Raw genomic sequence first — 22,158 nt, forward strand, 5'->3', positions numbered from 1 at the left:
TCAGCTTGGATCGCCCTTTGCCCCTTTACCCCCAGGAAAATCTGACAATTTATATAATCTTTCAATTTAGAATTACTTTCAGATGCCTGATCTAATTTTCAAACAAAAAAATATACAATAAGTATAAATGTTTTTATCCTCATTTAATAAATAAGAACGTTGAGGCCGAGAAAGTGTGTTTCAAAGCTAGAATTCAAATTTTCAACTTCTAACAGGTTGAGCGCTCCACTTTTTTTAAGCTATGAAATCCTATTCATTTAATGGGGCAACTGGGTAAGAAAGAAGTTTATTGAAGTGTTTATCAATGTTACACAATATCATTATTATTACATAATAAATACTATGTAGTTACTAAGAATTATGAATTTGATCTATATTCACCATGGAAAACATGGAAAAACCATCCGTGATACTGTGTATAGTCAAAAAAGCAAATTAAAAACATACAACTTGAAAACATTTTTGTAAAAGTGTGCATGTGGGAAGAAGTTGGGTATATATGAAAATGTTTATAGGAAGTCGTATTCTAAAATATTTTATATTGTTACCAACAGATTAAATTCACATTAAATGCTTAACATGCGCTGAAAACTGGGCTGTGTGTGTTTTGGGTGCATTATCTCCTGACGCTCACAACAGCCTCCGTGCCCGAGGCCTCGCCGCGAGCCCGCGCGCTCCCGCAGGCCCACCCCCGGCCGCCCGGCCAGCCGGCTGGGGCCCTTTGCCCGCCTCTGGGTCATGTCCGCAGGCGCCGAACGCGGGCGTTTCCGGGGGAAGGGGCTCAAGGGCGGCACAGGGTCCGTCCGCCGGGCGGCCACCGACCGAGCCCGCGGGCCGCGCCCCTCAGCGCACCGCGCCCGCCCCGCCGCTGCCGGCACCTCAACCCCCTGGAAACGCCGCCGGGTCCGCGAGGCGCCCAATACAGGCGTCACGGGTTCAAAGGCCAGGACGGCCCGCTTCCGGCCCCGGCGTGGGCGCCCTCGGCGGCTGCTGCTGCTGGTGAGCCGCCCGCCGCCGGGGTGGTGGCTGCGCGGGGGGATCCCGCCAGGGCCCCGGCCCCGCCGCCCGCCCGCCTCGCACCTTCCCCGTCCGCTTCCCGCCGCCAGCCTCTCCGCCTTCCGCCCTCGGACGGGCCCGAGCGCGGCAGCCGCCATCTCGCGTCCTGGCAGGAGAGCGCCGGCGGACGGCTGCCCGCACTCAAGATGGCGGCGCCGGCGGGCGAGGCTGGCGGTCTGGGGAGCCCGGCGCGGGGCGGGAGCGCGGCGGCAGCGGAGCGGGGCACGGGCGCGGGCGAGGGCGAGGCGGGCGAGGCCGAGGAGGCAGGAGGCGCGGGCCGGCGGGGCGGGGCGGGGTGAGGAGGGGCGGCGGGCGCGCTAACCGCCCGTCCTCCGCAGGAGCAGCTGGTGGTCGTGGAGCTGTCGGGCATCATCGACTCCGACTTCCTCTCCAAGTGCGACGGCAGATGCAAGATCCTGGTGGGTCCCGGGAGGGGCGGCTCCGGGCGGGGAGGCCCGGGCTGCTGCGGACGAGGCCCGCGGCTCCCTGTCGCCGGCAGGGCCCGCGGGGGCCGCCCGAGCTCGTGCACGGCGCCCGGGGCCCGTCCACCGATCCTGCCCTCGCTCCGGGCGCCTGGCTCGGAAGTCAGGCCCCCGGTGGCCGGCGCGGTGTTTGCGCGGATTGCCGAGTGGCCGCCGCAGCCCCGTGGGCGTCCGTCCCCGCGCGGCTGCAGTGCCGCGTGTGTGCGGACCGCTCTCCGGATTCGCTCCCTGAGCGCCTTCCCGGTGCGCAGAGCAGCATTGCCACCGGGTGCCACCGGGCCGCACCAGGCCCCCGGGGCTTACAACTGGAAGTTCCTGTCTTTGGGTCGTCGTCACCCCTTCCCGCCACCCCCGCGGCGTTCCCAGTGCTGGTGTTTTACGACCCGCTGTTCTGTTGTAGGGAATCGACACCGCGAGGCCCATCCTGCAGGTGGACAGCTATGTCTTTGCTGGGGAGTATGAAGGTAGGATGTCGGGCGGATGAGACTCCCTTTACGTGACTGGCAGGGAAAGTAGCTCTGTCATTTCTCAAATTGCCTTCAAAATTTTCTGCAGACACTCTTGGGACCTGTGTTATATTTGAAGAAAATGTTGAACATGGTAAGTGATTGCTATGAAACAGTTCAAACATGCCTGTGTACAGTGAATATTAAAAATCAAACACCTTGTGGACCCATTCTCTAGGTGTAGCAAATCCTACCACTCTGCCAGATAGTCAAAAAAAATTCCAGGTACCTTTGAAGCTAATGTGTATGTTTAACCTATTGCCTTCCGTCAGAGGTAATCATGCACTTGAATTTGGTGTTTTTCTTTTCTTAACACACATTTCCTATTACATATGTATGTATCCACAAACAAGAAATAGAGTTGTTTATTTTCAAATGATGGAAGTCTTTTTTCAATTAAGAGAAGTTTTTGAGAAATACCTATTGGTCAATGTCTGTTTTCTCCTGTTCTTACTATTCCATTTGTGACTGTACCGCAACTGATTCTCCAGTGAATGGACATGTTGGTTGCTTCCATTTTTACCAGTAATTAATAGTAAATATGAAAATTAATATTGAGTGCCTTCTGTACATCATGCACTGTTGTAAATGCTACTTGTGTTGACTCATTTAATCCTCACCACAAGTCTGTGAGGCAGATACCATTGTTATTTTCATTGTGTGTTTGCAGAAACTAAAGCACAGAGGTAAGTAGCGTTCCCAGTGCCGTACATGCAGTGAGAGGCGGAGGCAGCGTAGCGTGACCCCAGCGTCTGCTCCAGAGCCCACATTTTTATTTATGCTTATTGATCAACAAAAGCAGCCATGAATGCTTTCATGTCTCTTTGTGCATGTACATAAAAATGTCTCTGAGGGAAACAGAAATGGAATTGCCAGATTGATGAGTGTGTATGTTAGTTAGGTTCAGCCAAATGAAATTACCGGTTTGGACCGAATATGGACAGTCTCATGTGGTTCAACTTAACAGAGATCATTGTGTTGCTTTCTAAAGGATAGTATAGTTCCACGCACAGCAGCGGTTGTATGGAAGGTTTCAGTGGGCTTCACATCCGTGGCTCAGGGCTCCCTCCCTCCTGCCTTTGCCCATACTTTTCTATAAAGCCGCAACCCCAGGCAGTAGGTTGGCAGCAGTTTTCATTCTCCGCTTTCTTTGGGCTGACTGGGAATGTCCCAACTCTAGTCTCTGGCTTCGAGTAGTAAGTCTGACTTTGGTCCTTCATTCGAGTGGTAGAATCCGAGACCTCATTGCAGTGTAAGGCCAAATTCCTGGCCCCACTTCGCTGCTTCAGGCCTGTACCCTAACAGGCCCATAGCTTGTTTTCTCACTCAAAGCTTTGTGTTTCTGTCCCTTGAGATTTTTCTTCCTCTCTCTCTTTTTTTTTAAATTAAAGCCTTATATCAAAATTTATTTAAGTGTTTTTTTTTTAAGTATCATTGATACATAATCTTACATTGGTTTAAGTATACCACACAGTGGTTCACCAGTTCCACATATTAAATCCTCACCCCCTCTAGTACAGCTACTATTTGCCAACATAGGAGGATGTTACAGAATCACTGTCTATATTCTTCGTGCTGTACCACCATCCCTGTGACCAACCTACATTATGATGGGGAAATTTTGTGCCCCTTTATCCCCCTCACCCTCCCCAGACTCCCACCCCAACACCTTCCTGTGGTAACCACCAGTCACTTCTCAGTGTCTTTGAGTCTACTGCTGTTTTCTTCCTCTTGTTTTGCTTTGTATTTATATTCCAAAAATAAGTGAAATCATACAGTATTTATCTTTCTCTGCCTGGCTTATTTCACTGAGCATGATGCCCTCTAGCTCCATCCATGTTGTTGCAAATGGCAGGATTTCTTTCTTAATGGCTGAGTAATATTCCATTGTGTTATATGTACCACCTCTTCTTTATCCATTATCAGTAGATAGACACTTAGGTTGCATCCATATCCTGGCTATTGTAAATAATGCGGCATTCAACATAGGGGTGTGTATATCTTTTCGAATCTGGGATTTTGTTTCCTTTGGGTAAATTCCTAAGAGAGGAGTTACTGGGTCAAATGGTATTTCTATTTTTAGTTTTTTGAGGAACCTCCACACTGCTTTCCACAGCAGTTGCACTAATTCGCAGTCCCACCAGCAGTTTAGGAGGAAGGTTTCCCTTTCTCCACATCCTCAGCAGCATTTATTCCTTGTATTTTTGATATTTTCCATCCTAACTGGTGTGAGGTGATATCTCATTGTGGATTTAATTTGTATTTTCCTGATAATTAGTGATGTGGAGCGTCTTTTCATGTGACTGTTGGCCATCTGAATTTCTTCTTTGAAGAAGTGTGTGTTCAGATCCTCTGCCCATTTTTAGTTCAGGTTTGTGTTTTGGGTATTCAGGCATGTGAGTTCTTTATGTATTTTGGATGTTAACCCCTTATCAGATAAGTTGTTTACGAATATATTCTGCCATACATACTGTAGGATGCCTTTTTGTTCTGCTAGTGGTGTCCTTTGCTGTACAGAAGCTTTTTAGTTTGATGTAGTCCCACTTACTCATTTTTTCTTTTGTTTCCCTTGCCTGGGTAGATGTGTCCAGAGAAAAATTGCTCATGCTTATATTCAAGAGATTTTTGCCTGTTTTCTTCCAAGAGTTTTATGGTTTCATGTCTTAAATTCAGGTCTTTGGTCCATTTTGAGTTTACTTTTGTGTATATAGTTAGACAGTAATCCAGTTTCAACCTCTTACTTGTAGCTGTCCAGTTTTGCCAACACCAGTTGTTGAAGAGGCTGTCTTTTCCCCCTTGTATATCCATGGCTCCTTTATTGTATATTAATTGATCATGTATGTGTGGGTTTATCTGTGTGGGATACATGTGTGGGATCACATATATATGGGCTCTCTATTCTTTTCCTTTGATCTATGGTTCTGTTCCCGTGCCAGTACCAAATTGTTTTGATCACTGTAGCTTTGTAGTAGAGCTTGAAGTTGGGGAGCATAATTCCCCCAGCTTTGTTCTTCTTTCCAAGGATTGCTTTGGCTATTCAAGATCTTTTGTGGTTCCATATGAATATTAGAACTGTTTGTTCTAATTCATTGAAGAACGCTGTTGGTATTTTGATGGGGGTTGCATTGAATCTGTAGATTGCTTTGGGCAGGACATGCAGTTTTTGAGTCAAGTTGTGCCTTCAGTTATCTTGTATTTTATCTTTCATTTCCTCTGTGTTAGGGGTAAGTTAAATCTTGAACTTACTACCCTGTCTTGACAAGAAGTGGTTCAGTCGAAGTCCCTAAATGGAATTATTGAAGCTGAATAGGACTGTTTTGATTGCACCAAGCGGTGTCAGTGACGGAATGTATTTCGTGTTCCAGTAGACACAGAAGGCAGTAATAAGACAGCGCTGAAGTATCGATGCCACACAATGAAGAAGCTCAGCATGACCAGAACACTTCTGACAGAAAAGAAGGAAGGAGAAGAAAACATAGGTTAGTTCCCCTGGTTCTCTGAAAACAGGTCATTTAATACTGGCTTTGACTGACCCATCGCTGCCAGGACATTCTTTGTACTTTGTAGTGCTAAGTATGTGTAATATGCTAAATGTGTTACAATTGAAATTGCCATGAAATGCCATAGACTTAAAATTCAGTTGATCCAAGAGAGCAGAGGGCACAGAGACACAAAAGAAACCTCTGTCCCCTCTGTGTGGGAATAGTTGCGAGGAGTTTGTCAAGAAACTTGACGTATCCTTTCCAGCCCTTAGGGAATTGAGCAGTGTCTGTCCATCTCTTTTTAATTAAAACTTCTTTGTAAATGGAGAAGGTAGGATGATTGCAGTTCTGAATCCCCAAGATAAACCCCAGAAGATTGAGAAGCGTGTGGCGACTGCAGCATTCTTACCCCAGACCCTCCCTGCTGGAAGAAGCCGGCTTGGGCTCCAGAAGGGACTGGGGGCCACAGTCGTTTGTCCAGGGTCGAGTTCTTACTTAGCGTCCATTTAGCCTCTCCAGTTGCCAGTAGAGACTGTAGACTGCTGTCTGCTGCACCCACGGCGGGCAAGTGGTCGTGGAGGTGAAAGGTGATCACGTGATGGTTAATAGCCCATCACTCAGAGACATATTTGAAACTCTAGTAAATATGACTCTACTGAGGAACAGTCATGGCTTGGTTTATTGTATTTTAAGGCATAAACATTGGAAGGTCCATGAATCATATAGCAATTATACCAAATACACAAAACTACATAATAGTTCTGTTCTTGCCACATATATCCTCAAAATATCCCTTTAGGGCCTCTGTGAAAATACTAGGAAGAAGGAGGTACTTGAAGTTCTAGGATGACCTTGAGAAGCAGATGCAAATCAGAGAGCTTAGCTGTTTATTAGAACCTTTCTAAATGAAGTTGTAGAATATCCTCTCCTATAGGCTTTAGTAACCTGAAAGGTCTTTGGATATTTTGTTTAATCAAATAAAGTTGTAACCAAGTATTCAAGGCTATACTGGTTATCTATTGCTGCCTATAAAATTACCCCTAAATGTAATAGCTTTAAACAACAAAAAACCACTCTCTCACAGTTCCTGTGAACCAAGAATTTGGGAGCACTTCACCAAGGTGCTTCTGGCTCAGGGTCTCAGGGTGCAGTCAATATGTGGGCTGGGCTCCTGTCATCTGCAGGCTCGAGGAGGCTGGAAAATCCGATTGTAAGACGGCTCGCTCACACGGTGAGCGTGCGTGGTGCTGGCTGTTCACAGGAGGCCTCGGTCCCTGGCCTTCTGTAGCACTGTCGGAGGGCCCGCCCGACGTGACTGCTGGCTTCTCCCCGTCAGGCGGCCCGTGAGAACGAGGTAGAGGACACTGTCTTGTGAACCGGCCTGAGCCGTCACAGTCTGTCACTTCTGCAGGATCCCATTCAGTGCAGGAAGGGACAGCGCAGGGGCATGAGGACCAGGAAGGTGAGGTGTGTTGGGGACTGTCTTGGAGGCTGGGTGCCAAGCACGGCAGTCTGCTGAAGGCAGAAGGAAACAGGCGGGAGATCTGGTCCTTACCTTCTAGGGACTTGCACTCTAAAGCCAGTTATGTTGAAACAGACATGGGTGAATATGAGTTGATACCCATTTCATTCATTTACATTCTGTTATGTGCCAAATATTATGCTAAATAACAGAGCAGGCTACAGGCTGGCCTCAAGGGTTTGGTTGGACCTGACGGCTAGGAGAATGATGCTGTGGTAGGGAAAAATATGAAAGTCAGTAGTTGAAGCTGGGCTGGAGGGAAAAGGACTAATCAGTTTAGGCAGAGGGAGACTTTGTGGTCATGACGTGAGACGACGTGGGGTCAGCAGTTGCCAGGCAGCTGCAGAAGAATTAGTTCATGGCGGGGAGCAGGAGCAGACGCATGAATGGGGCTGCCAGACAGCTGCGGGCACCGTAGAGGTAGCTGGTGGGCTTCGGAAGACGCACCGACAGCCTGTGCTTGCTGTAGAGATGAACGAGGACCCGTGGAAAGTATTTGGCTGAGCGGGTCATGAGGATAAAGGAAAAATGACTAGCATTGGAGCAATTCTTGATTCTGGGGCTCACTGACTATGAATGTGGGAAGGAATGAAATTTTTTCCAGGTGCTTTTTGGACAGGTGTCTTACCTCACAGGTGGGCGCTCTGACTGCACAGGACGTGGAGGCGCCGGCTTGGCAGGCGATAGAGCCCCATCTCCCGCTGGACTGCGGGGGGCTGAGCGTGCAAAGGCAGACCTGTAGGGAAGCGGGAAAGCTCTCTGCCCCCAGGCACCAGGCGGCGCGGGCGCTCAGGTCATCCCCAGAACGAGGTGCACGCTGGGACTCTGGGAAAAGGGCCTGGAATAGTGACCGAGTTGATGCCTATTAGTGATTTTGATGCTGCATCCTCTGTAGGCATTCCAGGGTCTCCATGTGAGATGGAAGTGGAGTGACCGTCAGTAGTACGGGCACCATGTTCCTCGGTTCGTGTTGGGGCTTTATTTTGACTTGTATTCATAGGATGAAGATTGAAACTGAAGAAAAATATACTTAAATAACTGAAGTTCTTTTTTCATGTTTCTTCCTTGGTTTTTCTTACCACCCCTCTCCCTCCCCCGTTAGGTGGTGTGGAATGGCTGCAAATCAAGGACAATGATTTCTCCTATAGACCCAACATGATCTGTAGTTTTCTGCATGAAAATGAAGATGAAGAAGTTGTAGCTTCAGCCCCAGATAAACCTTTGGAGTTGGAAGAGCAGGAGACCCAAATGAAAGAAAATTCAGACCTGAGTGACGAACAGGAGAAACCTCCAGCCCTGGACAGAGAGGGCTGTGGTGCTCCTGATGCCACTTCTGGGACAGAAGGTTCTGTTTTTATGGAATCTCAGGATTCTGCCTTTGAAATCACTCCTAGATGAAATATTTCCCATGAGAAGTAGTCGTGAACTTTTTACAGTTTTTACATAAAATAATTGGCTATGTGGCTTTCAGTTCACTATCTTACTATTTTTGTTGGCTCACATATTTGGCACACATTTTCAATTACAGCACAGCTTAATATACCAGAATAATTAAGGAGCAGGTAGGAAATGAATTCTTAACAGTGAGGTTTGAATGATGATAGGGATCCTTCTGTGATGACCTTTACATTGGAGGTTTTACTAAGGTAAGTGTATGTGTTTTCTGTTGCAGCCATCACGAATTACCACAGACTTGTGGCTTCAAAGGTCACAGTGTATGTCTTACAGTTTTGTAGGTCGGCTCTCCAACATGGGTGTCGCCAGGGCTCAAGTCAAGGTGTTGGCTGGGCTTCGTTCTCCGGAGTTCGGAGGGAGGGAACTCTGTTCCCGTGCGCAGGCTGTTGGCAGAGTGTAGTTCCTGGGGTTGAAGGATCAAGGCGCCCTCCTTGCTGTCAGCTGCAGGCATTCCCAGCTTTCAGAGGCCGCCTGCTTTCCTGGGCCCGTCCTTTCTCCCTGAAGCCGGTAATGATCGAGTCCCTCCCTCTTTGAATCTCCGCTGCCGCTCCTGTCCTCCTCTCACTGACCCTTCTGCCTTCTACTTGTAGAGATCCATTTGATTGCATTCGGCCCACCTGGATAGCCTCCCTATTTTTAGGTCTATAGCCTTAGTTCTATCTGCAGAGTTCTGGATGTCACATAACCTAACATAAATAGCCATAAAACTGAGGGTTTTGGTGTGAAAATCTTTGGAGGGGCTTTTGCAGTCTACCACAGTAAGTGTATATCTAGGAACCGAAAAAATTCAGAAGGACTTAAGGATAAAGGAACAGTTTCTAATATTCTAGCTTTATTTCCACTCCTTTCCCACTCAAGAAAGATTATTGGAATTGAGCTGTAACAGCCAGGTTACTGATGACCTAGATCTGTGCTAATTTGTGTTTTTAAGTAAACTTCACAAATTTTGATACAGGTTGACCTGTATGAAGTTACCAATATTTGATTGTTTCTGACTACAAAGAGCAATTTCATATGGTTTAACCTGGTGCTAATAAAGTTAAAACACACCTCCCGTTAATTATATCTCACAACTCTTAAGAGATGTGACTGTTGTGACAGAGAAGTCATGTTCTAGCATAAGGAATCTTTTTCTTTAGTAAATTTGTACCTTTTTGCTATTTGAATACAACTTAGCTTGACGAAAAGCATTTCCAAGTCATAAGCACATATATTATCCCAGTTTTTGTATAACTTGAGTCTCAGCTTATGCTTAACAAAAAGTTTATTTTGTCCACCATATGTAGTTGTAGGAGAGACAGCTAATTGTCTGACCCAGTATCTATTCTTCCTTTTTTACTTTGTAACAGAATTCTGGGTTTCATTTAGGGTAGCAATGTGTCCAGCTTTCCTTGTGTATATACATGGCTTTATGACTACGTTCTGGCCAGTGGCATGGAGTTAGACATGTTGAGTGGTGCATACTTCTGGGAAGTCTTTTTAAATTTAAGGCCTAAAGGGAAATGGGCAGCTCCCCTCTTTTCTGTGTGGGCACATGCTGTATCCTACTGGTAAGCTGTATCTGTGGACCATATCTGGACCAGGGAGACTGACAAGAACTGAAAATGCCCATTGGAAAACATGGGCTTCGGGCTTCCTAAGCACTGTTTCCTGTCACAAGGATCCCTGGAAAATGAACTCATGGGTGGTTTCAAGAGATACTCGTTCTTAGGGAGCATGAACATCTAAGCTGGAGTGGCTTCTGCACTCATCCCAATGACTTGTTCCCTTACACCTGAGCTGACACTGGGGTGGCTGGTATAAAGAGGTATGTGGAAACAAGCTCAGGCTGCTGTGCTGTTTCTTGTAAAGTTAGGTGAGCCTGGGTTGTGTCCTGCAAGGCTTGTTGGATCCTGTGAGTGCGGCTGTCATTCCAAACCTGTGACTACTCCTGCTATTGAGGCAGAGAAGGCATTGTAACTACCTACTTCTGATCTTTAATGTGAAAGAGAAATAACTTGTCCCTTGTTTAAGTCACTCTGTAATCAAAATTGACACATTATGCATTTATAAAAATGCAGAAAAGTATAAAGAAGTAGAGTAGAAGATTCTTGAGATTTGTAATCTTGCAAAAGTAAGTGATCTGGACTATGATGTACTTCTGCCTTAAATTGTAGAGGACAATAAAGTCACATTTTGAAGAGAATACATATATTTAGTTCCTTGTTAATACATGTTTGGAATTTAGTAAAATCTTATTTTCAACTATAAAATATTTTATAAGACTAGAACTTCACGTAGGAATTTCTTTACCACGATCTGCCTTACTAGCTTGCTAGAATCACTTATATACTGATCTTGGGGCCACTGTCTGTCGCTGTCACACCAACTGACACTGAAGGCAGTGGGTGGCTTTTGCTTATAAATATATTCCACTCAAAAGGGTCCTATTGCTGAGATGCATCATGGAGAATTACTCTTTAAGCTCATCATAGAAATGTTGGAATATCTACCCATTTGTTCACTGTGATCATAAATTTATTGACAGATACGGCCAGCTTAGTGAAACTCAGGATCATGTGCTTCTCTACTTATATAGCAGCAGCTTATAGTATTTCAGAATCTCCTGTTTTCATTTCTCATTTCAACTGCTTAAGTGAAGCTGAACAAGTTTCTCATGTGTCAGGCTTGCATAGAGTCGCCTTCCAGAAACGTCTTCATTGATTCTGGAATGGATTTGCTGTCTTTCTTAATCTCCTTGTGGAGTAAGAATATCCTGTTTATAAAATTGTCTGGAAGTACACTTTACATTATTAGTTCAAGACAGAGAGTATGTACACCTTTGTAAATGTTAATACGTAGTTTCTAGGTACTGATGCATTTTTTTTCTTTTAAAAAGTTTTGGGTTTTTTGCGGGCATGCTGGTATCTTGTATCTGGATTTACTGTAGCCGTACTTGCACATCATTAATAAGAATGTCAAGGTAGCAGAGGTCCTACTTTTTTTTTCTCAGATCCAGTATTTCTTTCACTATCATGTCTTACCAAACTCGTACTTCTTACATTCCCTGTTCCCATTTGGTGATTATATGTTCCCTACTGCTGTTGTAACAAATTACTGCAAACTTAGTGACCTGAAGCAACATAAATTGATTATCTAACAACCCTGGAGGTCAGATCCCGAGATGAGGTCTTAGCAGGAATGAAATCAAGCTGTTGGTGGGGCTGAGTAGCCTGGAGGCTCCGGAGGGGAATCCATTTTCTTGTCTTTTCCAGCTTTTAGAGACTGCCGGCATTCCTTGGCTTGAGGTCCATCAGAACCAGGTTCAGATATGGCAGGGATGTTGGAATTACCAGACTGAGAACGTGAAGAAAGCAGAATTCATTAATAGCCAAAAAGTCGGAACGATCCAAATGCCCGAAAAGTTTTGAATGGATAAATGTGGTGTATCCATAGAGCGGAATGTTGTTCAGTCCCAGAACAAAGAAACGAACGTACTGATGAGTGAAGTGCGGATACACGCCTTTCCGGCGGCAGCTGCCGCAGGGCCGCGGAGCCGGGGCTGCAGCGACACCCGCGCGCGGCTCCAGGAGCTCCCGGCCTTGGTGCCTCCCCATGTCAGGGGCTGATTACAGGGGAGCGAGGCCTTGTCTGGACCTGAGAGGCGCGGTGGGGCCGGGTTCTGCAGCCGGGTCGCCAGATACCCCGGCGGGCGAAGGTGGGCGACTGCCCGTGGGCAATAAACACGTTTCTTCCACTTTATTTCTCCCTTTCATTGATTTGTTTCAAAGGTATTTTGCTAGAAAAATATCCTGCAATTCCCAGAACTCCTGCCCTCGGGGTATCTACACCGGTGCGCACTCGGCGGACCATCAGCTGCCGGCCGCGAGGCGCCCCAGGCGGGGCTCTGCCAAGCGCCCGCGCAGGGGACCCGCGCCATGGGCGCCCCGACGTCCGCGTCGTTGAGGCCCCGGAAGTGACGTCGCGCGCACAGCGCCGGCCCTACGCGTCGCGTCGCGGAGCAGCCCGGCCGGCCGGCGCGCGCGCAGCCATGGACGCTCTGGAGCGAGTCGTGTGAGTGCGCGCGGTCTCTCACCCGGGTACCGTCCGGGAGGAGCCCCGGTGGCGGGAAGACGGGAAAGCCCTGTTCCTCCTCGTAGCCTCTGTCCCCGGCCCGGATGGGGCCGCTCCACCTGGCAGCCCGGGTCTCGCTCTGTCCTCGCCGCCTGCAGGGCGACGGAGAGCGGGGGCGCGGGGCGGAGGTGGCCCAGGGGCGCGGGGAGGTGGCCTGGGGGCTGCGGGTGCCCGGGGCGTGGGCCGTTCCGGCCCTGGCCCGTCCGAGGCGCTGGTTTCCGGATGCTAGGAGCGGGGTGCCAAGGAATCGGATGGGTCTGGTGGCAATCTGGGCAAGTCCGCGTGAAGCCTCGTGGTCTGGGCCGTTCGCGCCCCTTCTTCTGTGTTCCCTGTGGCACAGCGTTCCCGGTTAGTCATACATACTAAAGGGGGTCGTGAGGACTTTGTGCACCAGTGTAGGTGAAACCCCCGCTCCAGCGCGTGGAAGTGCCCATTACCTTTTCTCTTCCTTTCGGCCTTGGACCCTTCTCTGAGTTACCCTTAAGTGATGTCTGTTACATTGTCCAGAATATATTAATTGATCCCCTAAATAATCCTGCTGTTATTTGCTTTGGTTTTCTTGTGTTTTATCTGGGGTAACATAGTCAAAATGACAGGTTTTTCTTTTAATCATTAATTCAGAGATTTTTGTGCATCTGCAATAGATTCTTCTAGTTATGGGGACTGCAAAGATGACTAAGATTACAGTCTGATTGGGAGACAAACGTCCACTAAAACATATAAGGTGTTATTTGCATTGGTTGCTGGTTAGTGAGAAGTCACAGACCACATGGAACATAGAGCCTATAGCACTTTTATTGCCATGTGGACACAGTAAATGTCTCTTGATTTAGTAAATCATGTGTATATTAACTAGTAAAGATTAAAGCTTATATATGCTTGACATTTTATTTGGAGGAGAATTTTTCGGTCTACATAGTGAATTAACAGTGTGTATATTCTGCTTCTCTTTTCCTTTCCAAAATGTCCAAAGGACTGGAAGAGTGAGGGAGGGTCATAGTTATTTAAGAGAGGAGACGGCAGGAAACTATTGGGAAAGCATCACGCTCACTGTAGTGGAGGCAGAGGCGAAGTCCTTTTTCTGACAGAAATGTATAAATACATTTTATTGTCCCGTCACATAAAATCAGAGTAATGGATTTTTTTCTCTTCATATTTTGCAGGATGATTGGTTTAGGTGAGTTTTTTAATTTAGCTCATTTGAATTGGCCTACTTACAAGCTGTGTGACTTTGGGCAAATTACCTCTCTAGCCTCAGTTGCCTCATCTGTAAAATGATGATAATTTTGCCCCTCTCATAGGGTCTATTAAGGCTGAATGGAGTGACTCTGTAAAAAAGTGTCCTGCGTTATTACTCCTCTTTGGTGGCAGTAATGTGGCAGGGGGATACTGTTTACTTCCTAGCAGGCGCTGTGGTCTTAAACCTGGATGGAAGGTCAGCAGTAATTAGCTTTCCTATGTTTAGTAACTGCCCACAGGTGGAGCGGAGCTGGTGTGTGTTTCTTTGTGTCAGGGGGCAGAGCACAATTCTATGGCTTGAAAACTGAAGAAAAAATAATAGGGTAAAAACAACAGTATTCACTTGAGGGCCCCCTCTTTTTTTAAGTAAAAAAAGGTTTCGAAAAGGCAGTAAAAAATGAGTACTAGGGATATAAAAAATTGAAAGCCTCTTTAAAAAACCAAAAGCTGATAATGAACCCTTATTTAACAATAACTGAATATCTTTTCCTAATACCTCCCTAAAATGTAAGATTTTGTTTGGTGGTGGAATCCTGATAAACATTATGTAGTGTCTCTCTTGATATTTAAGACTGTGTAATCATTGTCATGGTTTTGTAATATAAGGAAAATATTTTAAGTTATGATTACTGATTTTCTGAACAGAAAACCCAAAACGAAAAGAGCTAAGAGATTTCTTGAGAAGAGAGAACCAAAACTCAGTGAAAATATTAAAAATGCTATGCTGATTAAAGGGGGAAATGCAAATTCAACCGTGACGCAAGTACTTAGAGATGTGGTACGTATATATACTTATTTTTAAAATGGTATTGAAATCACTGTGGGAGATTCCCAGCATTCAGCTTGAGCTGCGGGAGACATTCATCGGCGAGTTTCCCTTGCCTGAAGAACTGCTGGCCTTGGAGAGAAGCTGAAGTTGGGGGTTACTTGCCTTGCCACGTACTGTGTGTGGTGTAGGGATTCCCAGTTTATAAGGCAGCCCCTCCCTGCAGTGAGCTTTGTGAGGGAGACAGACACATAAAAATTACTGTCCATCAAGTGCTTGCACAGGGTAGGATGGGAGGCAGTTAAAATCCCACACCCTTAAGCTTCATCTTGAAGGAGGAGCCAGAGCATGAAGGGGGCCGCGGCAGAGAAGGGCCTCCAGGCCGAGGAAAAGGGGGGTGCAGAAGGGGGCATGGAGGGGCATGATGCCCTTGGGGACCCCCAAGGGGTCCGGGATGGCTGAGGGAGAGTGGGCCCCTGGTGGCTGCAGAGCAGGGGTTGCCCAGCAGCATGGAGTTGAGCTTTATTCTGAAAGCTCAGGAGCGATTGGAAGATTGGAAGTGAGACAGGATCCGTTTAATCAGTTGGACTGGAGAGGACTGAGAGCAGACATAGGAAGCTCCGCCATTGCTGTCTGCCAGGTAGAGAGCGTCTGCATTCGGATGGTAGCAGTGAAAGTGAGAGATGAGCAGAGAGTCGGTGTCGAGGGTAGAAGAGTTTGGGCTGAGCGAGAAGTGTGGCTTCACCAGGTTTCCGGCTTGGGTGCCTGTTGAGTGATGTGCTCTCTGGAACGTATCACGTGGAGCCGCTTTGGCGGGAAAAGTGATGTGTTCAGTTTAGGACGTGTAATTGCAAAGATAAAAGCTCTTGTGTTTCTACCTCTGTGGCCTGGTGTCTGGTCTAGTGTCTGGCATGTAGTAAGTGCTCAGTAAATGCCTCCTCGGGGACTGAAAGGCATGGCCTGTGGAGATACCTAGAGGGAGGTTAAACATTAGGCCTTGAGCAGATAGATTCTTTTGGTTAAGTCGGCTAAACAACTGAGTAGATTTTATTTATTTATTTATTTATTTATTATTATTTTTTTAGGAGAGCAAGTGAGAAGCTTTTATTTAGAGAGAAAGCGAGAGAACAGCTCCTGGCTCATGCCAGGAGGGGACAAGAGAGCCGGGGGTGGCGCGCTGTCTAGGGGTTTTATAGGCGGTTGAGAGACACAGGGCTGGGACGTACACCTGCTAAGTGTTCCCAAAATGTTTATCTTTGAAGAGACATTAGCCAAGGTGATTTTAAACTTAATAAATCCCCTATCCTTGTTAAACAAGATAGTTTAGGTGCCTGTGTGTCCCATGTGTGCTCTTCTTTTTTGTTTGCCTGAGCGTCGTCATGTCGAGGGGATACTGCCCCTGTCCTCCCAGTATCCTGTCAGCAGAACGACCCTCCGTGTGTGTGAGCCCAGGAGCACACGGAGGTCGGATCGTTACAGTCGTGAGCGCTCACTGATGAGCCGTCAGGAGACGGCGGTGGTGTTCATCACGTACACCGAGGCAGGGAACCATTCGGTCAAGGATCGTCCAAAGTCTTCGCACTCAGAAAGGCAGACTGCAGTGGCCCGTTCCCTTCGTTCACGGGCCCTGGCAGTTGGCCGGCTGTCCTCTCACCTCGGTTTCATTGTTCCCCGCGTTCCCTCTTCCCCCAGTGCCTTGCACCGTCGTCCCTCCTTGGGGCGGAGCAGGACCGGCCGCACCGGGTGGGCGGGAAGGAGCGGGACGGAGGGGAAAGGAAGGCTGGCCACAGAGCCGTCCCAGGGCCGCGCTCCCTGGCTGGCGCGCTGGCTGCCGCCGCCGTGGCCCTGTCTCTGCCTGGGTGTCCGGACGGCATCGTTCGATTCCGTCAGCCTTTCCTAACAGGACTTTCTTTTTTCTGCTCTTCTTCCTACTCTCAAATTGTTTGCCTGGAGAAACTGGAATGGTAGAATTTACAGAAATGGAGGAAATCATTTAACTTTGTTAGGCTCTTGGAAGGGCATAGAGACTTCAGATGAGGAAAGCCCAGTGTGAGTCACATCAAGCTCATGTTGCACGTTGTTGTGAGTGACTGAAAGGGGGCGAAGCGGAAGACACCTGAATGGGATTCAGGGGCCTCTGTGGGTGATTTTATGTGAATGTCTGTTACAGTGCTTCATTTTTACCTGTGCTTTTCGGTGTTTTGTTCTGAAAACTATAAATTATGTTTTACAGTATGCACTGAAAAAACCATATGGGGTTCTGTTTAAAAAGTAAGTTGTTTTTTTTTTACTTTATATTCTTCTAATATAAAAGTAATAAGCATCTTATGGAAAATGTAGAAAAGTGTTTGTTTAAAAACAGTTCTTTAATATAGCTACTAATACTTTAAAATATCTTTCCTGTCTAGTGTTTTCATTTGTACTGAATTTCTTACATAGTTGTAATCATAGCATATTAATAAATATATCATTTTGAAATAATTATAGACCTGCAGACAAGTTGCACAGATAGTGGAGTTCCCATATACCCTTCATGCAGCTTCTCTTTTTTTTTTAATTGAAATATAGTTGATATATATGAAATACAGTATTATATTGGTTTCAAGTATACAACACAGCGGTTCAGCAGTCACACACATGAAACCCTCACCCCAACTAGTGCAGTTACTGTCCACCTAGAACCAGCTTCTCTTAATGTTGCCTCTTGCATGACCGTAGTACAATTATCGAAAGGAGGAAATTAGCATTGTTACAGTAATGCTAACTGAACCACAGACTTCGTTCGGTTCGCACCGGTTCTCCTCTGATACCTCTCTGTCTTCCAGGATCTCGCACTGCATTTACTTGTCATGTGTCCGTAGGCTCTTCCACTTTGTGACAGTTTCTTGGTCTTCCCTTGTCTTTGATGACTTTGGCACTTTTGACAAGTACTTGTCAGTTATTTTGTAAAATATCCTTCAGTTTGGATTTGTCTTCAGTTTCTTGTGACTAGATTAAGGTTACCCTTTTTTGGCAAGAATACCCCCGAAGTGAGGTGCTCTCAGTAAACTATACCAGGGGGTACATGACGCTTTTCTGTTGGCGGCATTAACCTTGGTTGAGGTGGTGTCTGCTGGGTCTCCACTGTAAAGTTACTATTTTCCCCTTTGTAATTAATAAATGTTTGGAAGAGATACTTTGAGACTACACAAAGTCCATGCAAATAATCCTCTTTCTCCTCAAACTTGCTTATTAATTTTAGCATCCATCAGTGGATCTTGTCTACAACAGTGATTACTGTGGTGGTTCTGATGGTGCTTTTCTACTTCCCTCATTCCTTCTACATTTATTAATTGGAATTCTTTTAATACCTACGTGCTGTACCTTGACCAAAAGGCCCCACATAATCTGCACTGTGCGTGCATCTCTGACTTGTGCCCCACTATTATCCCTTTGCTCACTAAGCTCTGGTGACACTTGCCTTCTTTCTGTTTCTTTAGTCAAAGCTTGTTTCCATCCCAAAACCTTGCCTATTCTGTTTCCTCTTCCTACAATACTCTTAAGCTTAAAACTTTTCCATGAATAACTCATTAGGTCCTTTTCAAGTCTCAGCTCATTTTCTACTCTTCATACTAATGCAGTATCCTGTTTCATTCTTGTCACATCAGTCATTACTTTTTGAAATTGTTTTGCCTCTAGAATGTAAGCTCCATGCAGCAAGGGCCTTACTTGACGTGGGGCTCTGGTATCGCTGAGTCCTGGACGGGCCCGTACGTCATAGGCACTGAGTAAACACCTGATGGGTGGATATCCTCCCAGCTCCTTTTTTCGGTCATCTGAGTATAAAATTATGTTCTTAGTATATTTCTTGATTGTTAAGAGTGAATTACTTGTTAAGATTACTAAATTTGGGTCACCTTTTACAATTTTTAAAAATATTTTTAGGAAAAATATTACAAGACCCTTTGAGGATCAGACATCATTGGTAAGTACAAGAATCTTTGTAATTTAAGAGAACATATAAATGATAATTCAGTCTAATTCATTTAGTACTCCTAATTTATGATTTTTTTTTAAATTCGACATCATCTCTGAGGGAATATTGATGTAAAATGGAGGGAAAATAAGACTTTTATACTTTTAAAAATATGGCTCTTAATCTTACATTGCACTATGTCTATGCTTGCAAGTATATTGATAGAATTTTTAAAAATCGAATTACATTCTAAGTGCGTAATTAATGGACTGTCAAATGGAAGCTTGTTTTGGATCTGTTTTTATAAAGCGAGTTTGGTTTTTAAAAATTTGACTTAGTTCACTTGTTTTTAGAACAAGAAACAAACCTGAATTATTGCTAACCGCTGACAGTGGCTTTCTTAGTCAGATTTCTGTTTGAGTGTATTGGCAACCAAAACTAAATGAAAAAGGCCAGTGAGTGAAATCAGAAGATAACAGGTAGCTTATAGTAAATGGTGAATGAGTGGTCTTTGAGTATGCGGTTTCTTTCTAAAGAAAGCCTTACTTAAGGGATAAGTGGCTTAAACTATTTAAACTGACTTTAAAAATTGGGATGTGACTATGTTCTCTTGACAGGAACACTCTTGGTTTTTTTTTTTAAGTTAATATAAAGAACTTTTGGATAGAATCTCAATAATTCAGATACTAATCTTAATGTGGCAACTAACTGCAATGAAAATTACAAATATTAAGAAAAATATTGGCAAAATAAATGTTCAGTTTTTTCTAAAGTTACTTTCATTGCAGTCCTGGATTTTTCAGTCATTTATGGAAGAGATCGTGAAAGTAAAAACATGGGGTCTAACCCAGAAATCTGTGTCTTCCACGTGGCGCTTATCAAGGACTGGCTCTGTTTTGTGGCACCCTGATGCTTTCAGGTGGGCGACCACTTTGTAGCAGCGTTAGGTCGGAGCGTCTGTAGCATTCTGTACTTCTTTTTCAATCCAGTGTTGACAAGACAGCTTTTCTTACATTTGAAATTGTGACGTTTCCTCTTTTCGATCTCCCCCCTCCACAGATAGGAGAGATTTCCTTGACTGTAATAGACCTCAGACCACTGCAGCTCAGAAAGGCTGTGGACACAGTGGCCATGTTGGGGCTGTGGTTGGACTGCCCCCCAACTGCCCGTCCCTGCGATAGCACGTTCTCACTACAGGCCAGGAGTGGTGCGACAGGAGAGCTGGCAGACACACCTCCTGGGGGCCAAGTCCCTATTTCTCTGAAGCCCATGAGCTAAAAATGGATTTACATTTTAAAGTTTTTTTTTTAAAGGTGTATAAAAAGTCTAAAATATTTATTCTCAGGTCTTTTGGAGGTAATTGGGCTGCTCTTGCTGTAGAACTTTAACAGAAAGCATACTTGTAGGGAAGGGTGACAGACGCACTGCATGCGTGTACGGCAGTCGGCGAGACCTCTGGTGTGTTAGCCATGAGACTGTAAAAAAACATTATTGAGCACCTTCTTTGTGCCAGGCATGGTATAAAGTACCTTCACGTGGCCCATGCAGGTTTTTGCAGGAGGTGTTACTGTGACATTTCCTCTTTTCGATTCTCACAAAGGCTGACTGGATCCCATAGGAAAAGGCGGAGCTAGGCCTCTTGGACCGGGACTCTGTCCTCTACAGGGGTGTGGACGGGAGGGCCTAGCTGTTTGTCTTGTGTGCTTCTGTCTAAACCCTGGGTGACTGATGACCGACTAGGCAGCAGCTGTAATTCCATGCTGAGATTGGGTATCTCAAAGTATGTGGGATGTAGAGTCTAGGCGCCAGGTGAAGGTTGCTATCTGGGATTGGAACCTCATAACTGTTTCTGCTCCTCTCAGATGCATCATGGAAACCAGGCTTTTGAGAGCCCAAGGGAGGAGATACCTTACTGGTAGAAACATCATAGACCTGTCAGTTAATCCTCGCTGTGTATGCAACATGGCATTAGACATGGCTGCAGTGGGGCGGGGATCCTAGGGCAAGGTCCCTGTGGGAGGAAGTTGGCCATGAAAAGTAGCCATTGGCACTGTAACTCAGGAGTCCATTACAAACATCCAAAAACGCGTATTTGTGTAGGTCCCTTATATATGCATGTATATTTTAAATGCTGAGATGTACCGTTGAGGAAAGCAGAAATGGCTCATGGGTAAATTTAGCACTTGTTCAGCAAAGAAAATCCTTGGTGTGCTGTTCCAAATTAACACACAGCTGAAAAAAAGGATCTCATTTTATTTATTAACCTAAAAGCTTTAATGTATTTTTAGTTTTCAATGTATCTTTTCCTTAGGTAACCCACAGCAGAAAATTTGAAAAGCTAGCAGTAAAGTCTTTTCCTCTGTTTATTCCTATCTAGTTCATTGTTTTCATTAACTTCCACTGAAAAAAACTGACATTCCTTCTAGTTGAGAGAGAAAATTCTTAGATTTATGCATTGATTAATGAGATTTTGTTGGTTTACAGGAATTCTTCTCAAAGAAGTCAGATTGTTCTTTATTCATGTTTGGCTCCCATAATAAGAAGCGGCCAAATAATCTAGTAATAGGTAAGTATCATTTACATTCCAATATTTTTATTTCTAGAGTTGGTTCTGTGACTTGGATTGATGGTTTTGAGGCTTCAGGAGTAACCGTAAGCTTTAAACTAGTTTTTTTTTTTTTCCTTGCTAGTTTGCATAAAATTTTTTTATCTGCTAGTCTGCAGGCAAAGAATAGGCATGTAAATATTACCCTACTTAATGCTGTAGATATTTTTCTGATATAAAACATATATATCCTAAATCAGTATTAGAGTTAGGGAAAAGAAGGTAGTATTCCTACCCACATAAATTAACCTTTCCCTAATAAATATTTGTTTAATGAACACATGGGAAGAAGAACCTTGGCCTAGGTGTACTGAGACGTGGTCAGGCATGCTCACTGGCACAGGCAAGCCCTTTGCCCTCTGTGGGACTGACTGTCAGGAAATTTGGCTAAATGATCTCTAAGATCCTTTTCAGGGCCAAGATCACAACAGACTATTCTAGGGAGAGTTCAAAATTTAAGAAGGAAGGGACATGTTTGTGAGTTATTAGGAGAATGAAAAGAGGCAGACCTTAAGACATTTAAAATGTAAATAAATGGCTACATACATAAGGCAGCTGCTTAGGAAAGTAAGTGCTTAAAAGAAAACGTGTTTTCCTTCTAGGTCGTATGTATGACTACCATGTGCTGGATATGATTGAATTAGGTATCGAGAAGTTTGTCTCTCTAAAAGATATTAAGGTAAGACTGATGGTAAAGAGTAAAAGCATTTCGTAATGTTGCTCTTGAGGCAACAGTGACATCTTGTGGATAGAGTGCTGACCCAGGTTTGTGGCTTGAATGGGAAGGAATTTCAGGGTGCTCTTAAGCAGTTTCATTTCCCTTCACTTCAAGAAGAGTGAATTTATAGCATATGATACGTATGTGGATCTTCTGGCAGCTAATTTCACAGTGGTTATTAATTCTTGTCTAGGCCCATAGTGTAAATGCTGTCCTCTGAGAATTACTACAGCACCTATTTTAGGGAACCTCAGAAATA

General features: G+C 45.2%; 2 protein-coding genes across 5 annotated transcripts in view; both read left to right on the plus strand.

Moving 5' to 3' along the window:
* The first annotated feature begins 640 nt into the window (after window positions 1-640).
* On the plus strand, window positions 641-8,518 carry GTF3C6 (general transcription factor IIIC subunit 6). Of its 2 annotated transcripts, none has more exons than XM_036902976.2 (6): window positions 641-999; window positions 1,395-1,475; window positions 1,939-2,002; window positions 2,094-2,138; window positions 5,410-5,523; window positions 8,151-8,518. In XM_036902976.2, the coding sequence occupies exons 1-6, from the start codon at window positions 739-741 to the stop codon at window positions 8,444-8,446; spliced, it is 861 nt and encodes a 286-aa protein (XP_036758871.2). In that variant the 5' UTR covers window positions 641-738; the 3' UTR covers window positions 8,447-8,518. The 2 variants fall into 2 exon arrangements, with proteins under 2 accessions (XP_036758871.2, XP_057345475.1); XM_057489492.1 differs by having other exon boundaries at window positions 643-999; window positions 1,398-1,475.
* A 3,888-nt stretch (window positions 8,519-12,406) lies between these two features.
* RPF2 (ribosome production factor 2 homolog) overlaps window positions 12,407-22,158 on the plus strand; it is a 39,666-nt gene continuing 29,914 nt past the window's right edge. Inside the window, exons 1-6 of one of the 3 annotated variants that reach the window (XM_036902978.2) lie at window positions 12,407-12,556; window positions 14,501-14,633; window positions 16,855-16,892; window positions 18,546-18,585; window positions 21,061-21,142; window positions 21,784-21,860. In XM_036902978.2, the coding sequence (XP_036758873.1) occupies window positions 12,534-12,556; window positions 14,501-14,633; window positions 16,855-16,892; window positions 18,546-18,585; window positions 21,061-21,142; window positions 21,784-21,860 (393 nt within the window). In that variant the 5' untranslated portion in view covers window positions 12,407-12,533. Of the gene's footprint in view, window positions 12,557-14,499; window positions 14,634-16,854; window positions 16,893-18,545; window positions 18,586-21,060; window positions 21,143-21,783; window positions 21,861-22,158 lie in introns of those variants that run through there. The other 2 variants (XM_057489491.1, XM_036902979.2) reach the window with 2 other exon arrangements.

This window comes from Manis pentadactyla, chromosome 12 (assembly GCF_030020395.1).
Source record: "Manis pentadactyla isolate mManPen7 chromosome 12, mManPen7.hap1, whole genome shotgun sequence".
NCBI lineage: Eukaryota > Metazoa > Chordata > Mammalia > Pholidota > Manidae > Manis > Manis pentadactyla.

Bases quoted from the DNA above. Each gene is read 5' to 3' on its own strand.
- GTF3C6 (XM_036902976.2), top strand. From the start codon at position 739: ATGTCCGCAGGCGCCGAACGCGGGCGTTTCCGGGGGAAGGGGCTCAAG. The intron at 2,003-2,093 runs GTAGGATGTCGG...AATTTTCTGCAG, and splicing joins CTTTGCTGGGGAGTATGAAG to ACACTCTTGGGACCTGTGTT. The intron at 2,139-5,409 runs GTAAGTGATTGC...TTCGTGTTCCAG, and splicing joins TGAAGAAAATGTTGAACATG to TAGACACAGAAGGCAGTAAT.